General features: G+C 40.0%; 2 protein-coding genes across 3 annotated transcripts in view; one reads left to right on the top strand and one right to left on the bottom strand.

Annotated features, from left to right (window-relative positions):
• The window catches only part of WSB2 (WD repeat and SOCS box containing 2), a 126,264-nt gene extending 122,430 nt beyond the window's left edge, over positions 1-3,834 (top strand). Inside the window, exon 9 of the mRNA XM_029619556.1 lies at positions 3,793-3,834. Within this exon, the coding sequence (XP_029475416.1) occupies positions 3,793-3,799 (7 nt within the window). The 3' untranslated portion in view covers positions 3,800-3,834. The remainder of the gene's footprint in view (positions 1-3,792) is intronic.
• RFC5 (replication factor C subunit 5) overlaps positions 1-13,988 on the bottom strand; it is a 69,987-nt gene that overhangs the window by 27,768 nt on the left and 28,231 nt on the right. For both annotated transcript variants that reach the window (XM_029619558.1, XM_029619557.1), the window contains exon 5: positions 2,995-3,068. In XM_029619558.1, coding sequence (XP_029475418.1) covers positions 2,995-3,068 — 74 coding nt within the window. The remainder of the gene's footprint in view (positions 1-2,994; positions 3,069-13,988) is intronic.

Below are 13,988 nucleotides of genomic sequence, written 5' to 3' on the forward strand. Positions count from 1 at the left end.
TCAAGAACCTAGACACATCCAGTTGTAAGGATAAAGTCCCCTATAGGAAGCCAAAGTTGCTACCTGTACTTTCAGAGTATTAAGGGCCAATCCCTTAGTCAAGCTTTCTTGCAAAAGTTCCAGAATGAAAGGAACAGATGCCAGAGTGGGCTGAAACCTCTACTCTAAACACCAATTCTCAAAATTCTCTAGTCCTGTACATAATCCGAGGATGTAGATAACTTCCAAGCTCATAACAAGTAATAACCCTGCTTCAACAGTCGAGCCCTTTCAAGGACCAAACCATAAGACAAAACCAATCGGGATTCTCGTGGAGGCTCAGATCCTGACGTAGCAAGTCCCTGCACATTGGCAAACACCAAGACCTGTTGACCAACAGCTGCTGAAGACCGGCATACCAAGGCCTCAGAGGCCAATCCGGAGCCACCAGAACAACCAATTTTGGGTGCCGAGCTATCTTCTGAAGCACTCTGCCGATCATTGACCATGGAGAAAATACGTTCAATACCTCTTCCTGTGGCCATGGTTGCACGAGAATGTCGACCCCAATTGTCTAAGTGATGCATTTTCGTATTCACATCTCTTGCCATCCAACCCAAAACAAGTTGACCCCCATCAGAAGACAATGAGTTGGAAAACATCATTTGCCAATTCCCATTCCCTGGATCCAGAGCATGGCGACAGAGATAATCTGCCTGAACATTGTTGACGCTCACTATGTGAGACGCTGATTGGGCCTGAAAATACCTTGCCTCGAGCTGTATCGACCCGAGCTCCCAAATATTCTAGTCTGAGTGCACTCCAAACTGCTCTTGGATGTACTGACTACCCATCCAAGCTCCTGCAGCAACTGAACAAACAAACCTGCAAGACACCATCTGACTCTCGTCCTTGATCAATTTTTCGTCTGGATATGGATGGATCAATATGCCTTCCTTGTGCCATTACCACAACCATGACCTTTGAAAAGGATCTGGGTGTCGTAGTCAAACCGAACAGCAAGGCCTGAAACTGTTAACAATGGCTAGGCACTGCGAAACACAGAAACCGCTGCTGATCCTTCCTGATTGGAAGATGAAGATAGGCTTCCATCAAACCTAGCAAAGTGAGAATCTCTCCCTTCTGTACTGCTATAACCATGGATTGCAAGGTTCCCATCTGGAAATTGGTCACTCGTAGAAACTTGATGGCCTGCTTCAGATCCAATATTGGATGAAAGGATCCTTTCTTTTTGGGACCACAAAATAAATGAAGTAACGGCCTGTTTCTTCCTGATCCTTTGGTACTGGAACCACCACCTTTAATGCGATCAGTCATTGCAATGTGGTACTATGGCAGCCCTCTTCTTGGCTGAATAATATGGAGAATGGATCCAGGCCGCGGTGCTCACACCACACAGAAAACCTCTTCCACTTCAGGCCATAAGACTTCCTAGTGGAAGGCTTCCTGGAAGCCACCAGGACTAGAGACACATCATTGAAGAGGCTGAGGGGCTGCAGGCTCAATATCCAGGCCATCAGGGACAAAGCCCGGAGATTGGGATGGTGCAGCCTGCCCTGATCCTGCGTGATAAGATCTGGGGAAGTCCCCAGACTGACTGGTTCCCGGAGATAGAGATTCTGCAGGAGTGAGAACCAAATTTGCCTCGGATCATAGTCCCCCTGCCCTGTCAAAGCTTCAGGAGAGTATTCGTCACCAGGGGAAGCAGAGGATACACGTACAGAAGGCCCTTGCCCCAATGGCGGGCAAACGCATCTGAGGCTGGTTTGCCGTCCCCCTGTACAGGGAGCAGAACTGGTCTACTTTCCTGTTGCAGGGGTATGCGAATAGACCTACGTCCGGGGTCTCCCAGAGGCGGAAGTTCTGATTCGCCACTTCCTGTTTCAAGGACCACTTGTGGGGTCAGAATGCTCAACTCAGCCTGTCCGCCTAATCTGACTCTACAGTTTCAGCAATCTCTCTCCGTGAGAAACACGCTCTCTGCCAGTGTGTCGAACTGAGTTCCCAGATACTCCAGAGTTTGCAAGAGGACTAAATAGCTTGTTGCTAGGTTCACCACACATCCTAGATACTTCAAGCACATCAGTACTTATGTGCTGATTGTCAGAGGTCATCTGATTTCACATGAATGAGCCAGTATTCCAGAGTCAGATACACCAACACACCCTCCCTATGGTAATGGTGGTGGGAGCAGCCACATTACCTTGGTGAAGCTACGTGGAGCTGTCGCCATCCAAAGGGAAGGGCTCGAAACTGAAAATGTTCCTTTAGGATCATGAACCTCAGGAATCTCTGGTGCTCCAACTCCGAGGTTTCTTTCCTTTCGGCACATAAGTTGAGACAATGGCTTCCTTTATCCAGACAGCCGCTTCCCCTTTACGTGGACCCCCAAAAGGTTTGAAGTCTGTTGGACTTGGGAAAAGCATTAGTCACTTCCAAATACCAAAGGAGAAGCCTTTGAACATCCAAGCATCTGAGAGTCAGGCGTGTCCATTTTGTTGCAGATTTCAGTGTCATTTGTAAGACAAACTTTCCTACTAATCCCTCTGTCATATTGCTCAAAGAAATTGAGCAGAACCAGACGCAATACTGAATTGCCCTGCCTTCCTCAGAAGAAACATTTACCATTATCTTCTATTGTCTATCACTATTCTCCTTTTGCTTTATTTCCCTTTCCCTCTTTTGCTCTCTCTTTCAACTCATTCTCCGCTTTGTCACTACCGGTTCTAATAAACCAAAATCTTAGCCCTAAGTAATCCCATGAAGTGTTTATTGCAGCCCTCAGGCTCTGCAGTAACAACTCTCCTCACAGTACATTTTTGGCACCCATCTCTCGATTTTTCCTCCCAAACCAATTACTGCCCAGGAAATGCTGTTAATCATAAACAAAGCTGCCAACCCTCTTACACTTTTCAAGTTCCTGCAGCACACCTTTTATATTCATATCCTCTATGACATACAGACTCCTTCCTCACCACCCGAAGTCCTCCTTACCTCGTCTCAGGGCATTCTGGGCATCCTGGGTCATGGCATCTGCTTCATCCAAGATAACAAGCTTGTAACCTTTTCTGACCAGAGAACAGAACAAAATGGCAGATAAATGTTTCTGCAGTCAGTATGGAGTAAATACAAATCACACAAAAAAAGCACACAGCAAAAGGGAGGGTGTGAAACCAATCACTAATGCTGTTCCATGACATGCTCATCTGTTCTCCAGGTTCAAGATGAACCCCAGAAGTATACTGATATTTATATTGACCCATTAACAGACCACAGCTTCCAAATGACAATTTGACACAAATCATGACATCACTAGTAACTATGTTCAAAAGGTTTTAAAAAAAAGGCATGAACAAGAAAGAAAACGGGTGACATTGAACAGACAACTTCCTTCAGGATTCGAATTAAACTTGGAATACAGAGAACAATTTTGGATTTTCACAGTTAATTCTACTGCTCCATATGACTTAAATGCTGAAATTGACTGGTATTCTCTGATTCAATGTTTGAATGATTTTTTGGATTTTTCTCTCCCGGTTTCTTCTGAGGTCTTGTTCATACCTTTTTTTTTAAACCTTTTGAGCATATTTACTAGTGATGTCATGATTTGTATCAAATTGCCAATTGGAAGCTGTGGTCTGCTAACGGGTCAATATAAATATCAGTATGCTGCCAGGGTTGGTCTTGAACCTGGAGAAAAGATGAGCATGTCATGGACAGTGTGTGTATGGATCTTAACTTGTTGTGCTATAAACTAGTATTCTATGCTTATGTTTTCCCTTTGTATTTCAGCATTTGATTTCTATAAGACAATTCCCTGAAACAGAGACTTACCTTGAAACACGGCGCATGTCGGAACTGATAGGATAAGCACATACAATAAATACAAAGATAAGTGGATTTCCAATTTTAACTGCATAAAAATAACCAAACACAATTTTTTTTGGATCAATGATTATTTAAAAAGCAATGAAGGACTGTGACCAGTAGTGCTTAGTGATGGTCCTTTTGTTCATGTCACCTAATTAAATGTGGGGGTTTTTTTGTTAAATTTTGTGCAATAGCAGCTTTTCTTGTGACTTTTGTATTGAATATCGCAATCCATACTAGTAGTAACTCCCCCTTCATTCACAGTTTTTACACACCTTTGACTAGATCTCTGTCCAGTTCTTCCATCCGAGTTGGAGGTCATTACATCAAACTGGTGTATATGGAAGTGCCAATTCCAAGATGATCCACAGTGCATCCTGCATATTGGAGGTTTGTTTTTTGTTTTTTTACACAAAGAGCTTTTCCTTTTTTCAGTCATCCCTATCCTTCCTAAAAAGATTATAGTCCGATATGATTTTATTGAACCACATATCTATCTATGACAACCATATCTAGATCTGCCTTCACCATAAGAACATAAGATATGCCATACTGGGTCAGACCAAGGGTCCATCAAGCCCAACATCCTGTTTCCAACAGTGGCCAATCCAGGCTAAAACTACTTGGCAAGTATCCGAACATTAGATAGATCACAAGCTACTATTGCTTATTACCATTACTGTCATAGCAGTTTATGGATTTATCCTCTAGGAACTTATCAAAACCTTGTTTAAACCCAGTTACACTAACTACTGTAACCACATCCTCTGGCAATGAATTCCAGAGCTTAACTATGTGCTGAGTGAAAAAGAATTTTCTTCAATTTGTTTTAAATGAGCTACTTCCTAACTTCATGGAGTGCCCCTGGTCCTTCTATTATCTGAGAGAGTAAATAACTGATTTACATTAACTTGTTCAAGCCCTTTCATGATTTTGTAGACTTCTATCATACCCCCCCCCCCCCCCCCCCCCCTCAGTCGCCTTGTCTCCAAACTGAACAGCCCTAACCTCTTTAGCCTTTCCTCATAGCGCAGCCGTTCCATGCCCCTTATTTTGGTTGCCCTTCTCTGCACTCTTTCTCCAGTGCAGCTACATCCTTTTTGGGATGCGGTGACCAGAACTGCACACAGTATTCAAGGTGTGGTCTCACAAAGGAGCGATACAGAGGCATCATGACATCCTCCATTTTATTTTCCATTCCCTTCTTAATAATTCCTAACATTCTGTTTGCTTTTTTGATCGCCACAGCACACTGGGCCGATGATTTCAATGTATTATCCACTATGAGCCTAGATCTCTTTCCTGGGTGGTAACTCCTAAGATAGACCCTAACATTGTGTAATTACAGCAAGGGTTATTTTTTCCTATATGCATCACTTTGCACTTGTCCATGTTAAATTTCATCTGCCATTTGGAAGCCCAATCTTCCAGTCACACAAGATCCTCCTGCAATTCATCACAATCCGCTTCAGATTTAACTGCTCTGCATAATTTTGTGTCATCTGCAAATTTGATCACCTCACTCATTGTACCCCTTTACAAATCATTTATAAATATATTAAAAAGCACCGGTCCAAGTACAGATCCCTCAGGCACTCCACTGTAAACCTATTTCCACTGTGAAAACAGACCATTTAATACTACTTTCTGTTTCCTGTCTTTTAATCAACTTGCAATCCATAAAAAGACATTAAAGCTCACAGGTCTGGAATTTTATTACCTATGACAGTGGTTCTCAACCTTTTTTCGGCTGGGACACACCTGACAAATGGCTCTCACATGTGTGACATACTGAACATGTGACCATCACAGGGCTAAATGTAAACATGCACTCTGCATCCACAGGAACCCCCTCGACCCCCAGCAATGAGAGCAGAGCAGAACTAGGGCATTATCCTGTACAAGTCACCATACAGAAAAGATATTCTGGTTCTGATGACATCTCAGTAAAAGCAAAACAAACTCCCTTTACTAGCAGGCACAATAGCCTCTCTTATGAAAAGACAGTAATTTACAACTAATGCATACCCTATTGAGAAAACCAAAAATAAGATTGATACAAATGCCTACATGCTAGTAATATACCTCACCTCTGTCACACACCAGAACTGACCTTCACCAAGTACAGAAAAAACACAAATTATAAATATGGAGACAGAAACTGGAATGGAAAACCAAAGCCGCCATTCTGCATGTAGTGCAAACCTGGAGAAATGGAAAGCGAAATACAGCACCTAACATAATCCCAGGATCTGCAATAATGCACACAAACTAACCCGCACAAAGTTACACCTGTATTATGGAACACACTCAAACAGTAACAACCCTATCTATGAAAATGCAACACTACAAATATTATACCAGGCCCTAAACACTAATACACTTCCTATTAGGAAAACAGAATAAGCCAAGTTGCTATAGAGGCCCCATACAGAAATAATTGTAAAGCTATACTAAAAATGTTACAAAACAGCTGCTGAACAGAACAACATCCAACAATTAAAAACTAAAAAATTATTAAAACATGTCCAAATATCAATAAAATATTTCAAAACAGAAAACATCGCATAATACCCAATAATTAAAATGGCAGTCAATCAAGAAAAATAAACCAAAGTCCTCCTGCAATTTATCACAATTCGCTTGAGATTTAAATATGCTGCATAATTTTGTTTCATCCGCAAATTTCATCACCTCACATGTTGTACCCCTTTTTAGATCATTTATAAATATATTAAAAAGAACTGGTCCAAGTACAGATCCCTAAGGCACTCACTGTTTACCTTTTTCCACTGTGAAAACAGACCATTTAATCTTACTCTCTGTTTCCTGTATTTTAAACAGCTTACAATCCACGAAAGGACATCGCCTTTTATCCCACAACATTTTAGTTTTCTTAAAAGCCTCTCATGAGGGATTTTGTCGAATGCCTTCTGAAAATCCAATACACCACATCCACCAGTTCACCTTTGTCCACATGTGTATTCATTCCTTCAAATAAATGTAGGAGATTTGTGAAGCAAGACTTCCCTTGGGTAAGTCTATCCTGGCTGTGTCCACTAAACCATGCCTATCTAAATATTTTGTGATTTTATTCTTTATAACACTTTCAACGATTTTTCCAGGCACTGAAATCAGGCTCACTGATCTATAGTTTCCCGGATCACCCCGGAGCCCTTTTTAAATATTGGGGTTACATTGGCCACCTTCCAATCTTCAGATACAACGGATGATTTTGATAGCTTACAAATTAATTGAAATAGGTCTGAAATTTCTTTTAGTTCTTTCAGAACCCTGGGGTATATACCATCCAGTCCAGGTGTTTTACTACTCTTCAATTTGTTAAATCTGGCTTACAACATCTTCCAGGCTCACCATGATTTGGTTCGGTTCATCTGAATCATCACCCTTGAAAACAGTCTCCAGAACAGGTATCTTCCCAACATCCTTTTCAGTAAACACCGAAGGAAAGAATTTGTTTAATCTTTCTGCTGAAATCAATATATTCTGTATCTTGATTTCAGCTGTGCTAGGACTGAGCATTCAACAACCAAGTTTTCAGATTCAGAGTTGCTAGCAAAGGAGTGTAGTAACAATTCGGCCTCCTGGGTTAGAAGTGTGGATGGATAGGGGTTTTTACGGAGAATTGTACGATACAGGCATACCATGGCTTTCTCCCTCATGAATTTTTGTATGGTCTTCGATATAAGTGGTAATTGAAGAACAGCATACATGAGGTCTCTGTCCCATATTATTAGGAATGGGCCCAAAAAACAAAGAGGAAGGCGGTCAAGAAAAGCCGTGAGGAACAAAAGAAGAAGGAGACCGGAGGTCCTTCAAAGGTGCTTTATTAGTTGCCCGACTCTAGGCCTGAGTTTCGCCTGTGAAGGCTGCTTCAGGGGCTACAGTAATAAATAACAATAAATATTATTTGAACAATCCAATAAAATACATAAATATTCAATTAGAATTATTAAAATAATTAAATTAATTAAAACCATGGAAAGAACAGACACATAAAACATACTAAACATACAATCATGGTTAATCTATCTAAAAATAATCTATCTGAAAGTAAAGGGAAACAGAGGAGGGACCTAGGGCAAGAGGAACAAACTCGATTAATCATATAACAGATGTTATAGTTACTGACATTAATTTATCAATCATAACTGAACAGATCTGAGATAAATGTATCAATCATACCTAAACTTACTTAAAATATATTAATAGGCATAATCAATTGGGTAATAGCACAGGCAATAAATGTAAACTAAATATAATTAATTACCTTTTGTAGATGTCTCTAACGAATTTTAGAGATATATTGTCCAATAAAAACAGATGTATAGTCATCCATTAATCAGGAATTCCTCAATTGTGATCAAAAGCAGTTTAAATTCAACTAGAAAAGGTTTGTGAAAAATAAGCCTCTTTAATACAGAAATCCTTTCATTTAAAAACTTAAATTATAATGTGTATTTTAGATCATAGAATTGTGTGAAATATAAGACTATATATAAAGTGATAAAAGTGCTACTAAAGTGTGTAAATAAATCAAGTGAACCATAAATTAGTTATATAAGTGTAATTGATAATTAATTGAAATTACTGAACGTGTCAGTTATGTGCATAAAAGTTCAATGTCGCAATTATATGACGAAACACAAGAAAGGATATTGCAAAAATCGATCCGATTTGGTAAATAATAATCAATTGTAACAATGAACGGGGAAAAAATCAATTGATACTCATAATACTGTATGGCCGCTATGAATAATAGTAATCAAATGAAGTGCTATCTTTTTTTTAAAAAAAATAATAATCTTTTAAAAAAATAATAATAATGAATCCATTTCTGAGCCACTATGGTTGTAAATATAGACACACAATGGTTAATATATCAAAAAGTATTTTAAAATCTAATAGTTGTACCGTATTAAATGTACCAAAAAACGGGGACAATTAAAATCAAAATGTTAATAAAAGTAGTAATGAGGATTGAAAAAATGAATGAATGCAACGCAGTGCACAAAATAAATGCCAAAGCATTTTTGAATTCATATCGGCATATTTAAATTAAAACGAAGTAAGTTAAAATTAACTAGTTTAGCCGAAATTTAAAAGTGCTTGCATGTTCTAATTTATAGAATATCTAATAAGTATACATTGCTTGAGTTTATATTCTCACTCCTTATTACTATGCGGTCGCAGGGACTCGTGGAAATGCAAGTCATGCAATGCTTAAGTTAATCTATCGAGACTACTGCGGCAACATACACAAAAGAGTCATAAAGAAAAATGAATGATTGCATACTTAAATGTTTTATAAACATCACTCCTTTAAAAAAACACAAGAACTTACGTAGCGTTTACTGCGCGTCTGGAATCGAATTGAATTGAAACAAACGTCGGAGGAACTCACACCGGAAGTTTATATGTTCGTATTTGGCGCCAAAACTGCTGTCAATCAATTGGAAGGGGAGTGGACAGAAACGTCCAAACAATATAATGCAATTAAAAATAAACTAAGTGAAAATATCAAGTGTGTGTCAAAAAAATATATAAAATTAATGAATAAATAAATGGAACATTAATAATAAAATTAAATAAAACATCAGTGATATTGTGTGAATATTTACAGGAAACCTACAGATTCTAATAAACTTTTACATTTTCACAGTTGCCATAACAGATCTCTAATGAACAATTTACCGTACTCTCAGTTTCTAAGACTTAGAAGACTTTGTGATGACGACGTAACATTTAAGCTTAGAGCTGGCGAAATGAAGCAAAGATTCCTTGATAGAGAATATCCTGAGAAGTATATAGTAAGTGGTCTCAATAGAGCTTTTAAACAAAAAAGGTCTGATCTTTTTCAGCCAAAAATCAAGAGTCAAAATAATAAGATCACTTGTCCGCTGACATATACCCATTTGTCACATAATATTATCAAAATTTTGCAACGACATTGGCCTATGATTCAATTGATAGAGGGTTTTGAGAACAAAGAGATACTAATATCTAATAAAAGATCCAAAAATATTAAAGACTACGTCTCTCCGTCAGCTCTTCCACAAAAACAGTCTATAGACATCAGACCAGCCGGACACAGACCATGTAACGCATGTTCTGTATGTAATGTTAACATCAAGACTAACCATGTCATCATCCCTGGTACTGGTAAAAAATTTTTATTGAAACGTTTCACCAACTGTAGGAGCAAAGGTGTTATTTATGCAGCCACTTGCCCATGCAACAAAATGTATATTGGGAAAACAGTGCGAGAATTTAGGAAAAGAATTATAGAGCATAAAAGTAACATCAATAGAAAAATTGCATCCAAACCATTAGTTGACCACTCTTTAGAAGCACAACATACTTTTAATGATTACAAATTTTGTGTCCTGTTGCAACCCCTAATACATTGGAGAGGAGGAGACCTAGATAAAACACTTTTGCAGCAAGAACAAAAATTGATTTATGATTTTAATACAATGTCCCCACATGGTCTAAACTTAGACATTGATTATTCTGTTTTTCTATAATTATGTATGGTCTTAAGGGGATGACAATTTTTCATACATTTTACTGAAACAGTGTGTTTAATTATTATATTTTTATATTAATTCTTCTTTTGCGTATCTTTGGGTGTATATCACAGGCTACAATTTATTTCCTAACTTTTAAGTAAGTAGTTACTATTTTCTACTATTTTAAAGGTTTGTTTTTTTTGTGTAAATATTTTTATTGGAGTACAGTAGGTAAAAGAGCATCTGAAAACACACAAAGTGCTAAGAGTGCGACAACAACATCAAGAAGAGCCATAGTGCAATGAAACACAAAACCAAGAGTCTGATCTGGAAGTCAGCTATGAAACACAGGACCCCAGTTAGGTAATCGCACAAAGAAACCAAACTGTAAACCGGTTGTTTTTTAACAATAATAAACTACAGAGATACCCTCCCCACCTCCCCCCCCCCCCCTTTTTCCCCCGGGCAGAGCACTGGTGTATAAGCTAAGAAACAGAACATTATCAGCAGAGGTTACGAAGAGCCATATACTTAACTAATATAGTTAGTGTAACGTGTAGAAGTCAAAAACAGGGGACAGAATACAAAAGTAATAATACACATCATGATATGACTCCAGATTCCTCCACTGGCAGAAGTTTCACATAGTCCTTCCATAATAATTGGATTTTTTGGTATTTCTCACTAGAACTGTGTTTGGCAGTTAAGAGTTCCATATGCATGAGGTTGTGAAATTTAGTTTTCCAGACTGGAATGTAAACAGGCGTGTGCTGAGTCCATTGCGCCAAAACCGCTGCCCGCGCAATAAGAATAATCTTTTGGAATAAGCCCTGTTGGAGGCCAGTAAGTTCGGTGTCCGCCAGCTCCCTCATGCCAAGGAGCCAAAGTCGAGGGTCTAGAGGAAGATCAAGTTGCCACATTGAATGAACTAAAGACTGCAAATACCCCCAGAAAACCTGTAAAGTTGGGCATGACCAAAAACAATGATAGAAATCAGGGTGTGAGGCGGCACATCGAGTACAGTGTATATCTGACGTAAGTCCCATATAATAAGCATGACATTGAGAGTAGAAAGCTTGGTGTAGAAACTTGTACGTCTGGTCCCGTAGCGTGACATTCACCACAGTTCGAGAGATATGTGTAAAGCATGCCTGAAGGTCCCGCGAGGAGACAGCCTGTGGCAAAACCTTATTCCATTTTGCAGTAACGCTCTCCAAGGTTGGTGCTAAAGTCAGTATCGCCAGTGCCGAGTAATATTGGGAGGCAGACATTCTTTTCCCGTCCTCACCAATCAAAAAATCACGGACCTTGTGGCCCTGAAAAAAGGTCGGATTTGCCTTTTGCTCCTCCAACATAAAATGCCGAAGTTGTAAGTATCCATACAGATCAGAATGAGGGACAGAAAAACGGTCCATGAGGTCTTGAAAACTGCACAGCCGATAGCGATCTGCTTCCGACTCCAGGAGTTGGTACATACACTGTAAACCTTTAATTGACCACAACTTGAAGATCATTTGCGACATTCCGGGCTGGAATGTTTGACAGCCACGAATGGGTAAGCAAGTGGTCACTCCCGGAGTAAGTTTAAATTGCCGACACAGCCGCCTCCACACTTGACGCAGGGGCCGTACCACCACACTGGTAGTTATTAATTTTGGAAGGGAGGAGTCCGATAGGTGTAGAGTAGCCCCAGGAGCGTGTGGAGAGAGCCAAGCTGTGTAGTGGTCCATTGGAGAATAAAAAGCCGTGCCACAGATCCAGTCCCTTACATGCCGTAATAAACATGCTTGATTATAGCGCTCCAAATCCGGGCAATTGAGGCCTCCCTGTCCTTTGGGTTGCATTAGAGTCTTTAAGGGAATGCGGGCCTTTTTACCATTCCATAGATATTGCTGAAGTCCTTTGTTAACATCTCGCACATCCTGTTTCCTAAGCCATAGCGGCAACATATGAAAAAGATACAACCATTTTGAGATTTCCATCATCTTTAATAGCAAAATTTTTCCAGATAGTGACAAGGGTAAGTCCCTCCACGCCGCGAGATGGGTAAGCAATTTCTGCTTCAGAGGGGTGACATTTAACCCATAAAGCTTACTAGGTAAGGCAGGGATGTGGATACCCAGATACTTTAGAGAGGTGCCCACCCACCTCAAGGGGAAGGTACCCGGCCACGTCGAGTGCAAAGTCCCCAGTATATCCAAAGCCTCTGATTTTTCCACGTTGATTTTTAACCCGGAAAATGTCCCAAACACAGCCTGTAAATGGAGGACATGTGGTAAGGAGGCAGCAGGGTTACAAAGAAAAACCAACATATCGTCAGCAAAGGCCGCTACTTTGAAATTCCCATTCTTGTAATGGAGACCCTGAATAATAGAGGATTCAGCCAATTTCCTTAACAGGGGGTCAAGGGTAAGAATATATAGAATCGGGGATAGCGGGCATCCCTGCCGTACCCCACGTGCAATACCGAAGGCTTCCGATATAGTGTCATTAGCTACAATATGAGACATTGGTTGATGATATAGAATAGAAATGGCCTGTATAATCTTATTGGGAAACCCAAAACGCCGCAGGACAGAAAACATATAATCCCAGGAAACTCTATCAAAGGCTTTTTCTGAGTCAAACCCTACCGCCATGGATTCAAGACCAAGGGAATGCGATGTTTCTATGGCAGAGAGTAGGCGAATAACATGGGCCCCTGCATTTCGGCCCCCCACAAACCCTGCCTGGTACTGTGAAATAATAGAGGGCAAGACAGAATTCATTCTTTGTGCCAAAATCCTTGCATATAATTTTAAGTCGCAATTTAACAAAGATATGGGGCGGTAAGAGGAGGCTAAAGTGGAATCCTTCCCTGGTTTGGGCAAAACAGTAATAAATGCTTTGTTAAACGAAGGGGGAAATTGGTTAATATCACAAGCATGGTTGAAAAAGGCTGCTAAAGGCCCCGCCAACGAAGCACTCAGAATTTTATAATATTCTAAGGTAAACCCATCCGGACCTGGGGACTTATGGTTTTTACCTGTTTTAATAACACCCCGTATCTCCCCTTCAGTAATAGGTCTGCAAAGAAAATCCCTCTTGTCCTCTGGGACCTGAGGCAATCTTATATCTTGAAAGAATGCCTCTTCTTCTGCCGAACCCCCTGCTCTGTCCTCACTGTAAAGTCTTTCATAAAAATCACGCAAAACTGTACAGATCTCTTTAGTAGAGGTAACATGATGGCCAAGGTGGGTTTTTAGGCCCCCAATAAAGGTTTTACGGCGTTTTATGGCTACCATCCGTGCTAGTAATTTACTAGATTTATTCCCATACTGAAAGAAAAAATTTTCAGAGGCTTTAAGTGACTTTTGCGCCCGAAGATGAAGGTGGGAATTTAAGGCAGTGAGGCAAGCGTTATAGGCATCTTTATGCACCTGGGACGGAGAGTTAGCTAACACTCTCTGGGCTGTGTGGAGCTGGGAATCAAGCTGCAAAATGAGTGCGTTTAATTTTTTCCTCTGCGCAATAGAATAGGCTATAACCTCCCCTCTTAACACTACCTTGCTCGTTTCCCAGTATAGAGTGGGGTCTACTACATGC

The sequence above is a fragment of the Rhinatrema bivittatum genome, chromosome 11 (assembly GCF_901001135.1).
Source record: "Rhinatrema bivittatum chromosome 11, aRhiBiv1.1, whole genome shotgun sequence".
Classification (NCBI taxonomy): Eukaryota; Metazoa; Chordata; class Amphibia; order Gymnophiona; family Rhinatrematidae; genus Rhinatrema; species Rhinatrema bivittatum.